Source organism: Euphorbia lathyris, chromosome 7 (assembly GCF_963576675.1).
Source record: "Euphorbia lathyris chromosome 7, ddEupLath1.1, whole genome shotgun sequence".
NCBI classification, from domain to species: Eukaryota; Viridiplantae; Streptophyta; class Magnoliopsida; order Malpighiales; family Euphorbiaceae; genus Euphorbia; species Euphorbia lathyris.
In genome coordinates this window covers 49,920,172-49,944,088 of record NC_088916.1, presented here as the reverse complement: position 1 = coordinate 49,944,088, position 23,917 = coordinate 49,920,172, and the positions used below count along the sequence as shown (strand labels likewise).

The window sequence follows — 23,917 nt, the reverse complement described above, 5'->3', positions numbered from 1 at the left end:
TTGAAAAACACATTTTAAGGTCCCTATCTTTTACCAATATTAACTCTGTGGTCCTTTTATCTATTTTTTAGATTTTTAACCGAACATATCTTAGCTTTTAGGACAACCACGGTACAATACAAGTTGATCATGCTACTCTGTTATTTTATATATGTCTATTTATGCTAAAATATAACGGTTACAAGTCTAAAAAAACTAGACAAAAGGACCAAAGGGTTAATATTGGCAAAAGCTAGGGACCTTATAATGTGTTTTTTAAAATAGAGGGACTAAACAGTGTGTTAGGTAAAAACTAGGGAACTAATAAATTATTTACCCTAGTTTATATACACTATATGGAGTATTATTTCAATATTATGAAGTAGATGAGATGGTTTAAGATAAATGCTTTGATTCAAAAGGTCTTGGGTACATATTCCATTAACCTCAATCATTTTGCTTTATTTTATAAAGTTTTTATTTACTTGAACTTTATTTTTCAAATAATTATAGAATTATTATTATTATTAATTAATTTCAATGGACTCTTTATTTTTATAACATCTTTTAACTCATTTTTATTATATCTCTTTTCCATTAAAAAAATTAATCTTTTATTTTTTAGACTTAAATAACTTAACTTCTAAATTAAATTTTGATTTATAAAAATAAAAACTAAAAATAAAAAAGTGCAATTTTTTTTAAAAAAAATTAGCGTTGAACTTATAGAATACTAAATATGTCTACACTGTTCACGTTGTAGGCTAAAAAATATTTGCACAGCCCCTAATGGGCTGGACTTTGAAAAATTAACCCAATTAGACGGTAAAATTTAGCTCCCTCAAATATAAATTTGTGACTCCGCAATTTTACTAAGGGTAAATTCCAAAAAAAACCATGTGGTTTTATGGATTTCAAAAAAAGACCATGTGGTTTGTTTTTACAAAAAAAAGGACCGTATTATACGCCGTTACCCGAAAAACGGAAAATGACTTAACACCGTTAATTTGATGATGTGGCAAAGGTTAAAATGGTCCGAAATAAAAAAAATAAAAAAAATAAAAAGAAAATTAAAATAGATTCTTCTTCTTCTTCTTTCATTCTTATTGACAAACATACTGAATTATAATTAAAATAGTTTCTTCTTCTCTCTTTTTCTTTTTCTTCTTCTCTCTTCTTCTTCTTCTTATTCTTTCATTCTTATTGACAAACATACTGAATCATAATCTTTATAGGGAAAAAGAAGAACAGAAAGAAGGAAAAGGGAATGGCAGGTACACGAGGAGGAGATGGAGGGAAAGGGAATGGCGGGAATGGAGTTAAAGGAGAAGGAATGGAGGAAAAAATGGAGGCGGTGGTAATGGAGGGAACGACGGAATTAGAGGCGGCGGTGGAGTTAAAAACGGAATTGGCGGTAAAGGAATTAAAGGAGAAAGAATGGAGGAAAAAGTGGAGGCGGTTGAAGAATTGCGGGCGGTTGAAGAATCAGCGATGGCTGAAACGGATTCTGGAAATTTCCAGAATCCGTTTCATCAGAATTTAAAAAAAGAAGAAAAAAAGAAGAAGAAGAGAAGAGAGAGAGGAAGAAGAAAAGAAAGGAGGAGGAAGAGTGTTGAGCGATTTCCGCAAGTGCACGGTTTTGCTTGTAGTAATAAAAAGATATCAAACCCACAGAGAACGCTTTTTAACGAAAACTTATTTTAATTCAGTTTGATTCACGTTTTAGGTTTATAATACAGAAAATCGTTTAATTGAATTGGATTGTATTGAATTTAATTAATAAGAATCAGATTAGAAATTTATGTTAGAAATTTAGAAATCAATTCTGTCTTGAGATTGGATTACAAGACAGAAAATTTTCACGTTTAAAGTAAGAAAAGCGTTAAACTCGTTTGCAATAAGCAAAGATATCAACTTAAACTTTGTAAGGATTATGTGTGTAACAAAAGATAAATTCCTTCAATTAAAAGGCTTTGAACCGTAGAAATCTCTCTGGATCGGAGTAGATTTCTACCTTAATCAAATTGATACTTATTTCCGATAAGCCGACCTAACGATCATATCATCCGTAAATATAAACTCTCTCAAGTGTTCAACAAAGTTTCCTTGTAACTATGTGAATTAAATACGTTTTAATGAAAACACCAGAATCTTACTTCGAAGAAATTATCAAAGTAACTACAGAAAGATATATTGAATTACGTAAACTTTTATTATAGAATTTGTGAATCGATACAAGTTAATAGAGAAAAGAAAACATGATAAGCATTCGAACTAATTTTGAGTTCCGGGTTGTCAATCCTTTCCTCAAACTTCGTTTGAGTTTGTCAGACTCTGGGTCACCTCCGCTGCTTGATCTTCTCGTTGAATATGTGTCTTCTACCGAAATGTAAACTCGTCTTCGAACAATTCTTAATCTAAACTTAATTGCTATTGTATTTGTAATAAATCTAAGAACAATTTGTGTACATCAAGATTGCTTTTACAGAAATGAAATCTAAACTTTGACTCTTTTCTGAGTCAGAGTTTCTACATAAATTCTGCTCTCTAATCTTAATTAATCAACCAACATTGAACTCTGAAATCAACTCTCTATTTATAGATGTTGAAGAGTTGTGTTTGAAGGGTCGTGTCCGCTGTGAAAAGTCGTTTCTATTAGGGGTGGGCAAATAAACCGGTCAAACCGGTAACCGAACCGGAAACCGGTAATCCAAACCGAAAAAAGTGGTTAACCGAACCGATGGTTTTCTTAATGGTTAAAAAAATAGTCAAATACCGGTTTCGGTTCAAGGTGTTCAAAAACCGCGGTTACTGATTAACCGAACCGTTTAATAAATATATATCTAAAAAATTAATATATCATATAAATTATATTATAATATATAATTGTTGTAACTATACTAACATAGATTAATTTAAATATATTATATATATTATATGTTATATTAGTTCTGTACTTAAAAAAAATACAAAAATAAACGCATCAGTTTTTTTGCTCAAAATCAAAACTATTAGTTTTGTTCAAAATCAAAATATATACATAAGTTATATTATAATATAATTGATGCTGTCTTATTATTTTTGTTTAAAATAAAAAACAAAAACCCTATTTTTAGTTCGGTACTTATGTATGAATTCTGAACGTTTATATGAATTCGTTTCGTTTGAATTTTTGAAATTATGTGTATTTTAATATTGTTTAAAAATTTAGGTTTGGGTAAAAATTATGGTTAACCGTTGATTTTTGGTTAACCAGTGAGAATTGGTTAAAAATCGTTAACCGAAAAACCTAACCGAAATTGATGGTTAACCGGTCGTATGGTTAACCGATTGATATGGACCGGTTTCGATTTGGATGGTTAAAAAACCGTTAATAACGGTTTGGTTAATTTTTTTGCCTAATGGACCGATTAACCGAACCGTGCCCACCCCTAGTTTCTATCCACCTGAACAGACGCGCTTCTTGGAATTAAAACATGTGAATTTGGTGTTGAAAAAGCTGTTGATCCTACCGAGATTCCAGAATCTCTGCCGAGATAAGGAGAGCAATTTTTATTCTTCAGAACGAACAGGTCAAGTGCATGAAAAAGGCGTGTCGCGACCGAGATTCATCTCGGTCGCGACACCAGAATCTCTGCCGAGATTCGGACTCCATTCCCGTCTCCACGTATCAGTGTGCTGATTTTCGGCTTGTAACTTAGGGTTTTTCCTTCGTTTTTTTATCCGTTTTCGCTCCTATTTGGATTTTACCAAATATTTAGATATCTTGCATCAAAGAATCATATTCGGAAGTAAAAATACTCTAAATAGATATAAATAGCACGATTTCATAACAAAACTGACGTGAATATTAATGATATTTTAGGTATATTTTGGGCTTAACAAAGAGGAGAAAGAAGAAGAAGAATGGAAGAAGAAGGAAAGAAGGAAGAAGAAGAAGAAGAAGAATAACCATGGAAGAAAAAGGAGAGAGAAGGGAGAGAGAGAAAGAAAAATAAAAAAATTTGGTTTTTCCAATTTTACCCTTTGCCACGTCATCACTTTTAACACTGTTAAGCCATTTTCCATTTTTCGGGTAACGGCGTATAACACAGTCCCTTTTTTGTAAAAACAAACCACATGAGTTTTTTTTAAAATCCATAAAACCACAGGGGTTTGTTTTGGAATTTACCCTTTTATTAATGCAGAGATAAACCTTTGTGTGAATCAAACATGGAGATTTACAGGCTACTACGGTTTCCCTGAAAGATTAAAGAGGGTTGATTCTTGGAATCTGCTAAGGATGTTGTCTTCATCTTCTAACCTCCTTTGATTCTATATGAGAGACTATAACGATATCATTTTGAACCATGAAAAGAGGGGAAATGTTCCTCAACCGCAATGGCTTCTCAAAGGGTTTCAACAAGCAATTTCTGACTATCAGCTTGTGGATTTGGGTTTCATATGTCACCCTTTCGCATGGGAGAGGGGGTGTGGTAGCGATCGTTGGGTAGAGAAAAGGTTGGATAGGGATATGGTGAATACTGATTGGCTGGGTTTCTTTCCTCAAGCTTAGGTTCGTGTTCTTAATCTTACTTCGTTCGATCATCTTCCTCTTCTTTTATCCTTACAACAAAATACAAGAAAGATTTGACCTAGAAGTTTAGATTTGAGAATCTATGGCTTCGTGAACATATGTGTTGTGAAATCATGGAAAATGTTTGGTTGGAGTTTGCTACCTCGGAGCTGCAGGTTAAAATTGAAGAATGTAGCAAGGCGTTTTTGAATTGCGGCAATAATTATATTAGGTAGAGTTTCCATGATTTGAAGGAAGTAAAGCAGAATCTGGCGAATTTGAGATCCCGTAAAGACGCTGATGGCGTGGAAGAATTCTACGCTAAACAGAGCATGTATTTTGATCTTCTTGCTGCTATAGAAATGTATTGGAAGCAGAAGGAAAGGCCCATTGGCTTAGAGGTGGGGATTCTAATACCAAGGTTTTCCATTCTTTTGCTACTGGTAGGAAGAAAAGAAACAAGATAGAGAAGATTAAGGATAAAGCTGGTGAGTGGCGCAATTGGGATAGTGTTCTTGGAGATGTGATGGTGGATTACTTCTCTTCTTTATTTCAATCTTCAAATAATTTCTCTGTCGAAATTCTGGATTGTATTCATCCTTGTATCTTTATTGATCAAAACACAGAGCTATTGGAAGAGGTGTCTGTTGATGAGGTAAAAAGGTCGTGTTTAGTATGCATCCCGATAAGGCTTCGGGGCCAGATGGGATGAATCCAGAGTTTTCCCATTCGTTTTGGTCGTTGGTGGGGGTGGACGTTGTCAAAGTTTGTAGGGATTTTTTTGCCACTAGTTTTTTTGCCGTTGGGTTTGAATAATACAAGTATTGTGCTTATACCCAAGAATGAGCAACTAGAAACTATGGGCGATTTTTGTGCGATCTCCCTCTACAATGTTCTATATAAGATAATTGCAAATAGAATGAAGCCTTTACTAGATTTTCTTATCTTTGAGTCTCAAAGTGCGTTTGTTCCCGACCGGTTGATCATGGATAATATCCTAATAGCATTTAAAACAACGCATTTTCTTCGAACAACTAGAAGGAAGGATCAGTTTGCTACCTTGAAGATAGACATGAGTAAGGCGTACGATCATTTGGAATGGGGATATGTTAGAGCAGTGTTAAACAGATTTGACTTTAGTGACATTGGGTGGATTTGATTACGCACTGCCTGGGAACAGTTAATTATCATATTGCAATTGATGGTCAAGAGTTTGGACCTATAATTCCTTATCGTGGAATTCTCCAAGGTGATCCACTTTCACTTTATATCTTTATTATTTGTGTAGAGAGGCTGAGCGCACCGATTCGACCGAAGGAAAGACAAGGTTTTTGGCATGGTTGTGGTGTGAAGTCAGGGGCTCCTATTGTTAGCCATCTATTTTTCGCAGATGATTGCTATTTGTTTTTTCGGGCTAATTTAGAGGAATGTGAAGTTGTCCAAGAGGTTTTGTAGGAGTATGAACTTGCCTCAGGCTAAACTGTAAATTATCAGAAATCAGCTATCTTGTTTAGTCGGAATGTACAACCTGATGAGAAAAGTGTAGTATATGGGGTGCTTGGTGTGGCGGAGACTCAAAATCAAGGAAGATATCCCGGTCTTCCTTCTTTGGTAGGGTGCAGTAAAACATAAGTTCTTCAATTCATAAAGGATCGAGTTTGGAACCGTATTAATTCATGGCGTTCCAAACTCCTTTCCCATGCAGGCAAAGAGATATTACTAAAGACGGTGGTGCAAGTTATTCCTAATTTCGCTATGAATGTTTTCTTGCTTCCTAAATGTCTTTGTCTTGAAATTGAGCGTATACTAAATGGCTTTTGGTGGTGTAATAAAGGAAAAGGCATAAGATGGCTCGGTTGGGATAAGCTTTGCGATGTTAAAGAGATGGGTGGCTTAGGCTTTAAAAGGTTGCGTGAATTCAATCTAGCTATGTTGGGTAAGCAGGGATGGAGGTTTGTGACTCAACCCAATTCTTTTGTTTCGCGTATTTTTAAGGCTAAATATTTTAAAAATTGTAGTTTTTTGAAGCAGTTAAAGGTAATAACCCAAGTTTTGTTTAGAGTAGTATCTTTCAAGCAAAAGATTTGTTGATTCAAGGTTGTAAGAGAAGGGTTGGAAGTGGTGAAGATATTATGATCGGTCATGATCCTTGGTTGATTGGTGGAATTGAAGGGAAACCATCTACGATTCTTCCCCAAGAAATTTCAGATCCAAAAGTTTCATCTCTTTTCGAAGTTAACTATAGAAGATGGGATGAATAAGTCATAAGAGATGTCTTTAACGAGGAAGATCAAAACTTTATTCTTAGTTTACGCTTTTTAGTAATTGCGTTTAAGACATTTGGTTTTGGAGTTTAGAAAAGGATGGTTCTTTTTTTATGAAGAGTGCTTACAAATGATTATGTAATGGGACCCAACTGGTTGGTAATAGTATGTGGAAGAAGATGTGAAACTTGAAAGTTCCCCCTAAGGTGCGTAATATGCTTTGGCGTGCTTGTAGAAATGTTTTGCCTACAGTTGTTGTGCTTATGGAGAAATGCGTGGCTGACAATCTTGTTTTGCTATTTGTAATTTAGATTTTGAGTCTATTTTACATGTGTTTAGATATTGCATTCACGCTCAGTCTGTTTGGAACGCGTCTGGTTTGGGTAGAGTGTTGGGTGGCGATTTTCTTTGCTTTAAAGATTGGTTGGAATTCATTCTTGCGAATTTTAATGCTGAGAATTGTTGTTTGTGGGCTACGGTTGTGTGGAATATGTGGCTGAATAGAAACAATTCTATTTGGAATAATTCAAGGAATTCTGCAGATGTTTGTTTTCGTCTAGCGTGCATTGGGTTGAAGGAGTGGCAGGATGCTCAATCAAAGGGGATGGATGTTTGTGCCTAGGTTGTTTTAGGTGGGGCAGGTCTGCTCAGGGTGCGATTTGCTGGTTACGGTCTCCTCCAACTCGCTTTAAACTGAATGTGGATGCCTTTATTATCTCGGGGTCAGATCTGCTGGGTTTAGGGACGGTGCTACGGGACTACAACGACAAGTTTTGTGGAGCTTTCTCCAAACTTGTGCGGAGTGATTTCTTGCCTCGTGTATGGGAATCTATGGGCATTCAGGAAGCTCTAAGTTGGCTCAACAGAAAAGGTATGAACGGTTGTCTTGTTGAAACCGATCCAGAGATGGTGGTTTTAGATCTTAATTAACTTGCCTTCAGGTCTTATTACGGCCTTGTTCTTGATGATTGTAATATGTTGATTCATTCGTTTAATAATGTTAGTATCATTTTTGCTAGTCGTTCTGCGAATAGTGTTTCCCATGAACTTGTAAGAGCATCATATTCCATGTCAGGACTGGTGGAATGGCATGCTAGTCCTCCAGATTTCATTGTTCAAGCCTTGTATTCTGATTCTATTTAATGCATGTTATTTTTTTTTTTTTTTAAATCTTATAATTATTCAACTTCATCCAAGCAAGGTTAGTTAATAGTCTTTAATTCACCTTCCTTCCCCTCCCTTAACCTCATTCCAAGCAAACACGATTAATGTAAAATCACAGCATAATAATGTTAAGATTAGCTTGATTAAGAAGATGGAATCTATATATAATATAAAACAGTAACGATGGAGCTGAGGTGTCAATTCCTCATTTTTTACTGATAAAAAATATAATATAAAATATAATATATTAAGTTTAGTTATATTATATTTATTTATAAAAAGATTATTTTATCCGTACTATATCTAAGAGTTATGCGGAATTTAAATTAATCCCTAAAATCTCTCTAATTCTCTACATATCTATATTTAAAAGTTCTACATAATTTAAATTAATCCCTAAAATCTCTCTAATTCTCTGCATATCTATATTCCATATATAATATAAAACAGTAACGATGGAGCTGAGGTGTCAATTCCTCATTTTTTACTAATATAAAATATAATATATTAAGTTTAGTTATATTATATTTATTTATAAAAAGATTATTTTATCCGTACTATATCTAAGAGTTCTGCAGAATTTAAATTAATCCCTAAAATCTCTCTAATTCTCTGCATATCTATATCTAAAAGTTCTACATAATTTAAATTAATCCCTAAAATCTCTCTAATTCTCTGCATATCTATATATAATATAAAACAGTAACGATGGAACTGAGGTGTCAATTCCTCATTTTTTACTGATAAAAAATATAATATAAAATATAATATATTAGTTTAGTTATATTATATTTATTTATAAAAAGATTATTTTATCCGTACTATATCTAAGAGTTCTGCGGAATTTAAATTAATCCCTAAAATCTCTCTAATTCTCTACATATCTATATTTAAAAGTTCTACATAATTTAAATTAATCCCTAAAATCTCTCTAATTCTCTGCATATCTATATTCCATATATAATATAAAACAGTAACGATGGAGCTGAGGTGTCAATTCCTCATTTTTTAATAATATAAAATATAATATATTAACTTTAGTTATATTATATTTATTTATAAAAGATTATTTTATCCGTACTATATCTAAGAGTTCTGCAGAATTTAAATTAATCCCTAAAATCTCTCTAATTCTCTGCATATCTATATATAATATAAAACAGTAACGATGGAGCTGGGGTGTCAATTCCTCATTTTTTACTGATAAAAAATATAATATAAAATATAATATATTAAGTTTAGTTATATTATATTTATTTATAAAAAGATTATTTTATCCGTACTATATCTAAGAGTTCTGCAGAATTTAAATTAATCCCTAAAATCTCTCTAATTCTCTGCATATCTATATCTAAAAGTTCTACATAATTTAAATTAATCCCTAAAATCTCTCTAATTCTCTGCATATCTATATATCTATATATAATATAAAACAGTAACGATGGAGCTGAGGTGTCAATTCCTCATTTTTTACTGATAAAAAATATAATATATTAACTTTAGTTATATTATATTTATTTATAAAAAGATTATTTTATCCGTACTATGTCTAATAGTTCTGCAGAATTTAAATTAATTCCTAAAATCTCTCTAATTCTCTGCATATCTATATCTAAAAGTTCTACATAATTTAAATTAATCCCTAAAATCTCTCTAATTCTCTGCATATCTATATATAATATAAAACAGTAACAATGGAGTTGAGGTGTCAATTCTTCATTTTTTACTGATAAAAAATATAATATATTAACTTTAGTTATATTATATTTATTTATAAAAAGATTATTTTATCCGTACTATATCTAAGAGTTGTGCAGAATTTAAATTAATCCCTAAAATCTTTTCAATTATCTGCATATCTATATCTAAAAGTTCTACATAATTTAAATTAATCCTTAAAATCTCTCTAATTCTCTGCATATCTATATATAATATAAAACAGTAACGATGGAGCTGAGGTGTCAATTCCTCCTTTTTTACTGATAAAAAATATAATATAACATATAATATATTAAGTTTAGTTATATTATATTTATTTATAAAAAGATTATTTTTTCCGTACTATATTTAAGAGTTCTGCAGAATTTAAATTAATCCCTAAAATCTCTCTAATTCTCTGCATATCTATATATAATATAAAACAGTAACGATGGAGATGAGGTGTCAATTCCTCCTTTTTTACTGATAAAAAATATAATATAATATATAATATATTAACTTTAGTTATATTTTTATATTTATTTATAAAAAGATTATTTTATCCGTACTATATCTAAGAGTTCTGCAGAATTTAAATTAATCCTTAAAATCTCTCTAATTCTCTACATATCTATATTTAAAAGTTCTACATAATTTAAATTAATTCCTAAAATCTCTCTAATTCTCTGCATATCTATATTCTATATATAATATAAAACAGAAACGATGGAGCTGAGGTGTTAATTCCTCATTTTTTTACTAATAAAAAATATAATATAAAATATAATATATTAGTTTTAGTTATATTATATTTATTTATAAAAAGATTATTTTATCCGTACTATATCTAAGAGTTCTGCAGAATTTAAATTAACCTCTAAAATCTCTCTAATTCTCTGCATATCTATATCTAAAAGTTCTACATAATTTAAATTAATCCCTAAAATCTCTCTAATTCTCTGCATATATATATATATATATATATATAATATAAAACAGTAACGATGGAGCTGAGGTGTCAATTCCTCCTTTTTTACTGATAAAAAATATAATATATTAACTTTAGTTATATTATTATATTTATCTATAAAAATATTATTTTATCCGTACTATATCTAAGAGTTCTACAGAATTTAAATTAATCCCTAAAATCTCTCTAATTCTCTGCATATCTATATATAATATAATAATTTTAATTATATTATTATATTTATCTATAAAAAGATTATTTAAATTAAATGTGAAAATAAAATAATAATATTTAATTTATATACTATATTTAAGAGTTCTATAGAATTTAAATTAATCCCTAAAATCTCTCTAATTCTCTGCATATCTATATCTAAAAGTTCTACAGAATCTAAATTAATCCATGAAATCTCTCTAATTATCTGCATATCTATATATAATATAAAACAGTAACGATGGAGCTGAGCTATCACTTCCTACTTTTTTACTGATAAAAAATATAATATAATATATAATATATTAATTTTAATTATATTATTATATTTATCTATAAAAAGATTATTTAAATTAAATGTGAAAATAAAATAATAATATTTAATTTATATAGCACCTTTATATCATTAATTGTAATTATTAAATTATATTTTTGTTAATATTTATATATTAAGATGAATCCGTGCATCGCACGGGTCAAAAACTAGTGCAAGAAAAATAGATGGAATTTGGTAAGAAGGGTGGAATATAGGGAGGATGGATAAATATTCTTTCTTAAAGCTGTTTGGTTGGAAGAGAGCGAAAGTGAAGAAAATGTTGTTTAGGTGAGGGTGATAGAGAAAAGATCAAATATAAAATTATATGGTAATTAAATTTACTCATTCGTTTCTTAATATGTAAATATATATGATGATGAGAAGGAATAAATATGTAAATGAACAAAAAGTTCAATTATCTCCCTTTCAATTGGGAGTGAGTGAGGATTCATTTTCTAGGTCCTACAAAGGAGAGAAGGGATAAAACTCAACCATTCAATCCACCCCTATCAAACAAGTCGTAATCTTTCTTCTCATCTCCAACCTTAGAAAGAAACCCAAATGTATAATTGGGTCAACCTTATCTGCTTATCCTTTATATAAAATCCCAAATGTATAATTGTGTCTATTTTCTGGTTTAGATTTTTATTTTTCTACTGAAAGATATTTTGAACTCTGTAATATCTCAGGTCTAGTTAATGACATCTACCTTTTATTGTTTATAGTACTTTTTACAGTTGAAGAAACTGTATCATGTTATTTACATTTATCGAACAATAGCAGAATAAAGTGTAAAAGAAAATATTCTTCTCGGATAAAGAAGAAAACGCATCCTTCGTGTGTTACTTTCAAATCAAATCAAGATCTTAAATGAAAATCTGTTGGTCAGATTATTAAATGCTGCAGATGCCAACCACATAAATGTTGTGAACAACAAATAACGCTAAACTAAGAATGAATTGAGAGCATTTCAACTTGACAAGTTAATCAAGTTGATAGTCTCACTTAGAGGTGTCAAAATGGCTAAAAAGATTGACCCAACATATTTAATAAATGGGTTGACCCAACCCAATCCATTTAATAAATGGGTTGTAATAACCTATTTGTATAGAGGTCAAAATGACCCAACCCATTTATTAAATGGGTTACATGGGTTGACCCATTTAACCCATTTAACTAAATCTAATTAAAAATTTGTTCATTTGAATTTCAATTAACATACACGTAAAAAACTATTAGTCCAAATAATGTAATGTTCTATAAAATCAAACAACAATGTAGTAATCATCCAAATCATCAAGAATTTTTGAAATTCCAGAATTTTCAAAATTTCAGAATTTTTGAAATTCCAGAATTTTTAAAATTTCAGAATTTTTAAAATTTCAGAATTTTCAAAATTTCAGAATTTACGGAATTTCTGAATTTTTGAAATTTCAGAATTTTTGATATTCCAGATTCTGAAATTTCAGATTTTGAAATTTCAGAATTTTCAAAATTTTTGAATTTTTGAAATTCCAAAATTGTTGAAATTCTAGAATTCTTCAGATTCTGGAATTCTAGAATTTTTCAAAATTCTAAAATTTCTGAAATTTCAGAATATCTGGAATTTCTGAATTTTTGAAATTCCAGAATTTCCAGATTTTAGAATTTTAGAATTTTGGAAATTCTAGAATTTTAGAATTTCTGAAATTCCAGAATTTTCATATTCTGGAATTTCAGAATTTTCAAAATTCTAGAATTTCCAGATTCTGGAATTCTATTATTTTTCAAAATTCCAAAATTTCTGAAATTTCAGAATTTTGGAAATTCTAGAATTTTAGAAGTTCTGAAATTCCATAATTTTTAAAATTCTAGAATTTTTGAATTCTAAAATTTCAGAATTTTCATATTCTGGAATTTCAGAATTTTCATATTCTGGAATTTTAGAATTTTTGAAATTCTAGATTTTCCAAATTTTGGAATTCTTCAGATTCTGGAATTTCAGAATTCTTCAAATTCTGGAATTCTAGAATTCTTCAGATTCTGGAATTCCAGAATTTTTGAAATTCCAGAATTTTTGAAATTTTAGAAATCTGAAATTTCAAAAATTTCAGAGCTCTGAAATTCCAGAAAATTCTAGAATTTTGGAATTTTAAATTCTAGAAACTTATGGAATTTTAGAATTTCTGATCTATGAAAACATGAAACCATGTGTTTTTTTAAATTAACCCTTAATTTTATATCTTCCAAAAAAAAACCCTTAATTTTATAAGTTTTCTTTTGAGAATATATAATTTAATATTGCATGGAATTAGAGAATATTATTTTTTGTTTTAGACGTTTTGTATGAGAAATAAAAAAAATATATTTATTAATTATTAAATAAATGAATGTTTTGACGAAATTATTTATTGGGTTGTCGTCACAGCCTCACATCTTCACATTTTATAAATAAATAAATATATTATTTCAAAGGAAACTATATATAATGAATTAAAAAATCTACTAATATTAAAGAATAAGTATGAAAAGAATAATATGAAGAGAATATTTCTCATTTAGTGGATGAATAATTCAAATTTCATTCAATAATTCAAATTTACTAATATTAAAGAATAAGTATTTGTGGTTGTTTTAAGATGAATAAGAAATTAATGTGTTATTGGGTTGACCCTTCCAAAAACCTATTCAACTCTTTTATTATATAGGTTAAATGGCTCAACCTCTTTATGACCCAATCCATAAAAAGGTCAATCCTAACCTATTTAAATGATGGGTTAAATGGGTCAATAAATGGGTCATGACTCATTTTGACAGCTCTAGTCTCACTTGGGTTGAACATTCCAAATCACAACTTTCATGTAGCCAATAAAATAGCAGAAAAATGTCTAGGTTAAATGTACAAAATTATATTGACATATGCCTCAACCTTGACACAAATAATGGAAAAATAAGCTCTCAAAAAATCATTTTCCAATTGAATTGGACTATTTACCAGCTTTACAGAATCAATTCGCGTGTGATACAAGACAAAAAAATAAAATAAAATGAATCGAACCCAAAACCACATCAAGCTCAAGCTGCCCTTATTTATTTCTGCACAGCAACTCTTTTCAATTCTCTCTTGTATAATTCTTCCTTTTTGCTGATTATATTTGTGAAGAGTATTTGAATACCTACTATATATAAGGCAACGTGTGATGGTTTGAAACTACGTTTCCTGCGTTTGCTCACCTTCCGATTCTGCTTCTTGCAAGTCCATCCTACCTGCTTATTGGAAGAAAAATTACATAAACTTAAGACCCAAAAATACCATGTAAAATAATAACGAACTAGCTTGAATTATTTAACCCATGTTTGTGATCCCAGCAACCATAACCAATCATCCAACAAAAATCTGAAATAATAATAATAATAAACACTCCTTTAAAAATGGTTTGTATAAAAGGTGGCATTATTATAGAGAATATAAAAAATCTGTTAAATATCTCAATTAGAAAGCTATATGTCCCTTAAATATGTGAACTAATCTTCTTTTGAAACACCTTTTAAGGTGAGTTAGGCTTTGTTGACATCGTCTCAGATCTTTCTTTGTGTATTATATATTAGATTTTATAAAACGTTTTTATGATGCATTCTTTGAGTGATTCTTGTCACGCCTCAAGCAAACAATTTTTATCTTTTCTTCCTAATTTTCACAACACTTTCAATAGTGGATCGCCCGTTGATATGTGTTTCACGCTCCAAATGAGTTGGGCATGAGGGAGTGTGTTAGATTAGATATCACACATTGATTAATTAGGGAGCTATCCTTTGAGATACCTTTTGGGTGAGTTAGGTCTCTGTTTATATGATATCAAAACTATAGTTCAATGTTGGGTCCTCACTAATAGTAGCTTCACACTCCAAATAAATTGGGCGTGAGGGGGTGTTAAATATTCCTTTAAGTACCATTTGAGGTCAGTTAGGTGTTCCTCCCAAGTCCATGTCCTCAAACAGAAGTATATCTTCAGTCAAATCAGTGAAAAGAAATACAGTTGACGCTAGACAAGGCATTTGTGTTAAAATTAGGTTAGTTCCTTATCTTTGAAGACTTGATGATTTATCACGTATCACTAATCTACTTCCATAATGGTGGGAAGGGAAAAAAGTGATTCATACCTAACAAGGAAATAATAGATGGGTTCATTGAAGAAGCATCTGAATTCAAGTCTGTTCCTGTAAAGAAAGTGGAAAACCAATCAGGCAAGCCTCAGCTAGTAAAAAGTAATACTGAAACATTTATTAGTACAACCAATTTTTATTTGACAAGAGGTTAATCCGGTGTAAGGACAAAACTTTTGAATGCAAATGCTCAAGTGAGGTAGCAGTTGAATATGTACAAAAGTTCTAAACTTCTCACTATTAATACACAGTCCTAAAATCAAGATTATGAAAAATCTCATAGGATATTAAAGACCACTAGAAGTCATCATGCACCAAATGGAATCTGCCAAAGCTTCAACAAGATTACCTGAACTGTGCAGTGAGTTAAGGACATCTGATTTCTTATAAGTAAATCCGATAAAATTGGTGTCTTTTGATGTCAACATCTGCATTATCGAACCAAAGCAACAAAATAGAGGAATTAGCATTATGCTTATTTAACACTACAGCCTAAAGTTGAGTAAAGTAAAGTAGCAGACTTTGAAACGAAATAATGTAATGTATAATAGCACAATTTCATAAGACTGTTAAATGCTATTGAATAAAAAACCACATTCTCAGTATAACATGCCCTCCCAACTAGGAGACAGTAAATCTGCAGTCCCATATAGATCATAAGTCAGAAGTCAGAATTCACAAAAATAAGGTGCTTGAATTGCATATCGGTGGCAATTCTAGAAAGAATTGCATACGCTTGAAAGAAATGATGAAAGCATACAAGTTCAAACTGACTTGATAACAATAGATTGGACCTCCACAAGTTTTTACAATAACTCAGTGCACTCCTTTTACAGAAATTTGATGAATTAGAATATTTTAATATGGTCTTAAAATGATGTACAGGGTATAAACCACAGTTAAGATCAATTTTATATCCATTCTTGATGCTAGTTTCCACTTGGATATAACCATCCAAATTGACTTGGTAACAATAGACTGGACATCCATCATTGGTGGCTTTCACTTGGTCAGTCACCATTAGATCTACCGTTATTAGAATCCTAGCGTGGAGATTAAAATCATGGCAAGGCTTAGATCTAATAAAGCATAGATCCAACGGTGACTAACCAGTTAAAAACCATTGCATCCATTGTAAAACATATTAAACTTGCAGTTAGCACTTAAGAAAGGAAAGGTAACAGACCAATAAAACATTGGAGAGAGTATTTGCCACCACAAGTTTCCACAATGATTTAATATTTATACAGAATTTTCTCATCAAACGTGCAATAATATCAGAATAATAGAGTATTTGAATATGCCTTAAAACTTAGCCCAAACATGAATATAAAATCAGTGAATATGATACGGATGCATACATTCTTGATGCTACTTTACACCTGGTTGTAATAAAATAACATATAAAAAAAATCATTCAAAAAAACGAAAAGAAAAGGAGACTGATAGACTGGAATGCCAACTAAGGAAGATGTAAATGGCCACAATAGAATAGTTCAAAATCAAGGAAATCATGCAAAACAATTGAAGGAGAACCAGCACATAAGACAGGTAAAAGTGTCTGTAAATAGAAGAATACTAGTACTATTAACATAATGAGTGTTGTAGACAATAGAGGTAGGTGGCTGTTACTGATTGCCACTCCACCCAATTATTTTAGCTGTTATATTTGCACACACACACACACACGAGTGTGTTCAAAGAGTCATTACCTTCCTCCAAGGTCCAACACTTGGAATTGTGGATTGAGGGACTTCCAACTGTCAAAAAAAGAAAGCTTAGCCAGAAGAAGAACAAGAAGAATGAGACAGGAAGAAAGGAAGAAAAGGAATGTTTGAAAATGAAGATAGGAACTCACATCAGGGAATTTCTCAAAATTCTGAGTATCCAGATCTCCATTAACTATAGGCTTATATGCAGCTTCAATTTCATATAGCATATCCCATTGAATGCATTGGAACCATGGATGTGCCTGAAATAGTGGAGAATTAAGAATTAAACTGCATAAGGTAAGCTATGGATGAGAATTTGTCACGATTATAGATAGGGATTATTTAGGTATTATTAGGTGGTTAATTGTTTTTACATTAAGTGGTATTTAGCTTTAATAGATGTTATTTAGGAATGTTTACAGCTGTGAGAAATTATAATTGCTGCCACATCAGCAGTTATTAGGCCTATTTAGAGTGAATTGCTATATTTCCTATTCTTATTTAAGGTAGGTTAGAATGAATAGGATGATTTAAGGTAAGTTAGAATTATTAGGAGGCATGAATTAGGAGACTAGCTATACTTTCCTTTTCCTTTTCCTTTTTTCCTATTTAAGAGAATGAGTCTGTACTAATTCATTATGCAAATTGATTAATGAAATCTTATTTCTTTCTTCTAAATTCTCTCTCTATTCTCTATTCTCTCTTCTTTCTCTATTCTTCTCTTCTCCTAAGATCTTTTCTATCCTAATCTTACTGTCAGAAATCCTATTCCTGACATTGGTATCAGAGATTTCCTTCCTCCGGCCATGGAAGAAATTGATCAACGATGGGAACGGATTTGCAAGGAGCAACATGACTCTGATCAGCGATGGGAACTGCTTCGCAAAAGGGAAGAAGACTCTCTTGAACAAATCTGTAAATCCCTCTCAAATATGTCTCAATTGGTTCTAGAAACTCAAGGAGTTTCAAATCCCTCTTCTGTTGCCTACCAGTTGTTTGATGCAATGCCTGAGAACAAAGAAGAGGAAACCTTGCAAACCACCCTCCAACTGTTTGATGAAATGCCACAAAAAGAAAATAGTATTGGAAGGTATCTATTCGCAAGGAAAAATTGAAGATGTGCTAGAGCAGCCTTCGCTAAGGAAGCAGTCCACTGCTGTAATTGTTAATCAAGGACATTTTGAAGCCTTTAAGCCTCAAAAGGAGAAGGTGAATCCCACCTCCATTAACTACTTCACTTTACACCCAAAACACCCCAATCAAGCTGCAACTTCTGCCTGAAACCAATCTGATACCAGTGGCCAACCCGAAAACTCCAGACACTATACTATTTGGAGCAAATATGAGACCATCGTCTGGTTAAACAATTGGGCTTCCTTACTCTCATAGTTATGCTCTTATTGGTTCTTCCTTGCCAAGGAGTGCGACTCCTAATGCTCAAATTGATGCTAAGGCTCTGAGCCCTTGCATTACTCCCATTAGACAAGGGAGACCTTATGCTTCTGAAAAAGGAGGTTGTAATGACTCAAAATTAATCACGGGTGTTTCCTTTGGCATGAACGAGTCTATAGATTTATCATCTGTTTTAATTGGCATGAATTTGTCAATAAAGGGTATTATTGATGAGAATTTTTTTCTACGGACATTTGGAAGAGTTGGGTCTGTTGCTACAGTGAAGATGAAGTGGCCTGGAGCAACTAAAGAACGATGGCAATCGAGAAATTGTGGATTTGCTGCATTCATAAATCGAGCTGAAGGACATTTCTTGGAGGTAGCTACTGAGAAAGCAATGAATGCAAAAATTTATCTTAGGGACAGCAATGTAGGTGATGACGATTGCGGATCAACAATGTGCAAGGAAGTAGCGATTCTGGAGGCAAGAATAATTCAAGAACTCAACAGGTTGAACATGGATATTGCAGCTCCATTAAATGAAACAATAGAGACAAGCTCACTGATGCAGATTACAAGACATACGAGCAGCATTGGACACTCCTTGGAAATTCAGTGTGGCAAGCTCACATTTCTACATTCTTGGGGACAAGAATGCTTCAAAGGGGGGGGGGGGTGGTATTGTCACGATTATAGATAGGGATTATTTAGGTATTATTAGGTGGTTAATTGTTTTTACATTAAGTGGTATTTAGCTTTAATAGATGTTATTTAGGAATGTTTACAGCTGTGGGAAATTATAATTGCTGCCACATCAGCAGTTATTAGGCCTATTTAGAGTGAATTGCTATATTTCCTATTCTTATTTAAGGTAGGTTAGAATGAATAGGATGATTTAAGGTAAGTTAGAATTATTAGGGGCATGAATTTAGGAGACTAGCTATACTTTCATTTTCCTTTTTTCCTATTTAAGAGAATGAGTTTGTACTAATTCATTATGCAAATTGATTAATGAAATCTTATTTCTTTCTTCTAAATTCTCTCTCTATTCTCTCTTCTTTCTCTATTCTTCTCTTCTCCTAAGATCTTTTCTATCCTATTCTTACTGTCAGAAATCCTATTCCTGACAGAATTTTGCAAAGAACCGTCACCTCGTAAAAGAAGGGATCCAAACAATTTGGAAAATTCAAAGCACATTTTACACAGACTATTTGCTATTTATTTAGATTGTCTTTTCACATAGCAGGTATCTATAATCCCTCAGAAGTTGATAGGTTAGAACAAGACAAAAAAATTCTGAAGTTTCATTTATTACAGGTAAGGGAGAAAATTGCTATCATTGGAAGAGTAATTACCAAGCAAATACCTTTAATTCATCCACTCCTCTGGTTCCCAGCCTTGTTTCAACATCACACAGCAAGTGGCAGATAAGATCTTTAGCATCGTCTGATATTTTTGGTTCATCAGGGAATTTGAGGCATGTTCTCCAATTGATTATCTTATAGAAGACAGGCATTTGTATATTAGCAAATAAAAAAATGAGGAAAACACATGGACTGAAAACCACGGCTTAGGCACTAGCCATTACCTTACGGCACGTGATCCTCGGATCATCAGAACAGAACGGAGGATAACCTAAAAGCATTTCATACATGATTGCACCTAGGGACCACCAATCACACTCAATTCCATATCCCTTCTTTAGTAATACTTCAGGTGCCATATAATCAAGAGTTCCAACAGTTGAATAAGCCTAAGTCAATAATGTGAGTTGGTAATCAGTACGTGCAGAAATCATTTCTCAAGATGAAAGAAAATTGTAAACGTTGCAAATGGAGAAGTTTTTGGGACAAGGCAAGATTCAGAACTAGGACATGCTAATATATTGCACGTTAGATAATTATACAGCTTAATCTCTTTTTCCTGTACCAATTCAGGGAAGTGCAAAAATAAGGCTTTAGTAGGAGAAGCATATGTAGTAATACCAGTTGACGACGATTACGTTTCCATTGTTGTAATTTTTCTTTCGGCATTGGCCAAGGAACTCTGTCACCCCCAGAATTTCCTACTCCATTTGGATCTTCTTGATTGGAAATATCTTCATTTTCTAGGATGATAGATGAGTATTTATCATCTAGAGGCTTGCACAAACCAAAATCTGAAAGCTTCAAATGGCCATTTTTGTCCAATATCAGGTTATCTGGTTTTATGTCCCTGCATACAGAACAGTCTAAGAATAAAGACACGGAAGATATAATTATATGATTCTCCTTTTATGGAGACTTGTTAGAGAAGTGTAGTTATTCAGTTTGATATTATTCTTCAAAGAAAGCATTAGATAACAACTGACAAGTTTGAGGCTGTTCAAGGTTCCCTCATAAGAAACATTACGAATCCAATAGGACTTACAGTCTAGACACAGTGAAAAGGTGCACCTTCTTCATTATTATAATCATTTTTCTCAATCAAACATGTGTGAGAATAAAGACAAGGAGCCTGGCATAAAAAAATTGTGCCAATCCAGCAGGTCTTCAACTTTCATCAACATAATCACCTTTCTAGTTGACAGATACATGTGAATAAACTAGAAGTCCAAAAACACTATGACTCATGGCCACATGAGCAAGTGAATGTGCCAACTTGAAAAATACACAGTACCGTTTTACATATCTTACCTGTGAACATAATTGTGCTGATGGATTGAGTGGATTGCCAGAATGCTCTCAGCTATGTAAAAGCGTGCAACATCTTCAGAAAGAATATCTTCTCTCATCAATAATGTCATTATGTCTCCACCAGGTAAATACTCCATGATAAGGTATAAGAAATCAGAATCTTGGAAAGAATAGAAAAGTTTTACGATGCATCGACTATCAACTTCTGCAAGTAAGTTCCTCTCAGATCGAACATGTTCAACCTTAAAACCGGCAGAGGAAAGAAGGATTAGTCTTCATCGTAAAAGAGAAAAGGGATCACGCAAGTTTATTTCAATTCAAAATTCAAACACCTCAAAATGCTGTATCCTAGAGACCCTACTTTTTTATCAGCTGAATTCACCATCTTTTGGTTGCCAGTGCATTATATATTTCTTAATGATAGTTGTGAAAGAATCTACTTACTGATGCTACACAAGTAATCACACTAATCTGTTGAATCAGACAACTAACTTGAATATACAAAGCCTTACTCTCTGCAGTGTACAAGTTATTTCCAGTGTGATGGCACACAACTAATGAAAATTGATGAGAAAATTAGACACACTCCAATAGTAAGGAAAGGCCAGGCTCTGTCTGTATATCCAATTCAAAGTTTGGAATGCTTTAATTAAAATTGTGCTCCAAACTCAGCATTGCTTAAAGTAATTTGTCATGAACGAGCTGTTACTGTTAGTCCTAATTAGTATTATGTTTTAGAGTCCTAATTAGGAGTCACGCATTAATTATTTTCCATCTATGATTTGTTTCAGTTATAATAGTTTCTGTCTATTTAAGATTCATGCATTAATAGTGGCTATTCTCTTTTCCTAATTAGTTGTTGTTTCCTATTCGTAATCAATTGCTGCCTATGCAGCCCTAGCTAGCACTATTGCTATTTTATAATTCTGTCTCTTCTATTTAAAGGGGAGATCATTAATAAAATAGCATCAGTTCAAAATCCAATTAAACCCTTAAAGAGATAGCTCCTAACCGTTTCAACAAGATAGGTAAGGGAAGGAAGACTTTTAAGCATTCTTCCTAGAGACTTTAGGGTGCAAGGTCCCATAACAAGATCTCAAGTCCGTGTTCATAACATAATTATAAAAAATTAACTTAAGCATTTGACAAAAGGAAGTGCTAAGCATTCAAATCCCACGAATAATTATTCAAAATACGTAGCCAAACTTAAGTTGGAGTTCTCACCTGCCCACGGCTAAGCATCTCAGACTTCTTCAGTTTCTTCATGGCAAATATCTCTCCGGTGCTTTTGGCACGGCATAATCTGACCTGAAATTGTTGAACATAATAATAAATTAGGTGTCTTTTAATATCCAAAGACCAGATCAGATTATGAAGATACGCCAATAAGATTGAAATGGCAATGAGAAATACGCCCCAATTGGCCAAATCACCAAAATGTAAACAATTGGCATACTAATAGTGGTACTTCAGCGTCTAGATTTTCTCACCATAATCCAAAAAGTAATGATACATGCTTTCGTAAACAAGAAAAGGAATAACGGCAAGTCGTTATATGATCGTAATAATAATAATAAAAATAATGTACCTCACCAAATGCACCTTTTCCGATCACAGTTAACTGTTCAAAGTCATCCATTCCAATCTTACGCCGTTGCAGTCTCATATACTCTGTTTCTCTGCGTTCAAGATTCCGCAGCATCTGCTCTTGCTCTTCATTTGATACATCAGCTTCTTTTGCTCTTCTTTGAAGTGCTTGACGTCTAAAACAGAGTTAGGACTTGCTTCATTAAATCGCGTTCCCATTTAGGTTACTCATCATATATATGCATAGCGAATTAATAAACCAGTCAACGAAGATCAAGACATACAATGCTGATCGCAACTAGAAATCATGGATGAAAATTTCCAAATCTACCTAAAACACAAACAAAATAAATTAAATTATAAAAAAATTCGGACAATATGCATTGAAGGTTTGACCTATCATTGACTTCAATTACAGCAACAACAAATCATCTAAACTGAAGAAAATCTATAATAGAAAAGAAAGTAAGAGATACAAGGATCAATCGAATTATGCACCTCTCTTTTCGATCTTGCAGTCCTTGATAGTAGTTCTTATAGTGATTCTCTATGAACTGCTTAGCAGCAGCAGCTTTCTGTCTAGTCACTGGCGATGAAACGGACACATCGGCGCCAGAGTCCAAGCCGTTCCGATCGGGTCTCAAGTAGAGAGCACTAAGCTTCACAGTACCATCGCCAGCGCCTTCCATAATGATCCGAAACCAGATGAAACTGAAAACAATGAGAAGAGAAGAAAAAAGGAAGAGAATAGGAGAATTGATTTAGAAGGTTCAGTTTACAATTTCGAGGAGAGATCTAGGGGGGTGGGTTGTCAGTCAGTGTACAAGGAAATGACCGAGATAGATAGAAAGGGCGAATTCGAAAGGAAATGAACTGGCATGTATTTATATATACGGCTTGAAAATGCTGTCTTATCTCCCATTTCTTTTGTTTGTTTGCTGGTGTTATATTTTTTATTTTTATTTTTCTTAAATTCTCTTTTTATTTTTGTGGGGTTTCTAATCTCTATCTAGGGAATGGAGTGCGAGCAACGCCATCGTTTTGATCTCATGAACTGGAATTTTAATCATTTCCGACTTTTTAAACAATAAATAAAAATTTATAAAACGTGAAGACTGAAGAGAGACAGGGAGGCCTTTTTCTTTTCTTCGCTGCCTTTTGGCAACTTGATAGCTAATATACCGTCGGCCATGAGATTTATATGGAAACGACAACTAGCGCGTGTAGGAAACGGGTCCTGCTGATTGGT

General features: G+C 32.4%; 1 protein-coding gene across 1 annotated transcript; it reads right to left on the bottom strand.

The window, feature by feature from the left end:
* Window positions 1–13,984: 13,984 nt before the first annotated feature.
* LOC136235317 (uncharacterized) lies at window positions 13,985–23,607 on the bottom strand. Its single transcript, XM_066024916.1, has 12 exons — window positions 23,167–23,607; window positions 22,670–22,844; window positions 22,306–22,389; window positions 21,082–21,323; window positions 20,392–20,620; window positions 19,995–20,159; window positions 19,773–19,904; window positions 17,161–17,274; window positions 17,015–17,062; window positions 15,652–15,730; window positions 15,300–15,356; window positions 13,985–14,405 (listed from the first exon to the last, which is right to left on the bottom strand). The coding sequence occupies exons 1-12, from the start codon at window positions 23,355–23,357 to the stop codon at window positions 14,350–14,352; spliced, it is 1,572 nt and encodes a 523-aa protein (XP_065880988.1). The 5' UTR covers window positions 23,358–23,607; the 3' UTR covers window positions 13,985–14,349.
* Between the last annotated feature and the right edge of the window lie 310 nt (window positions 23,608–23,917).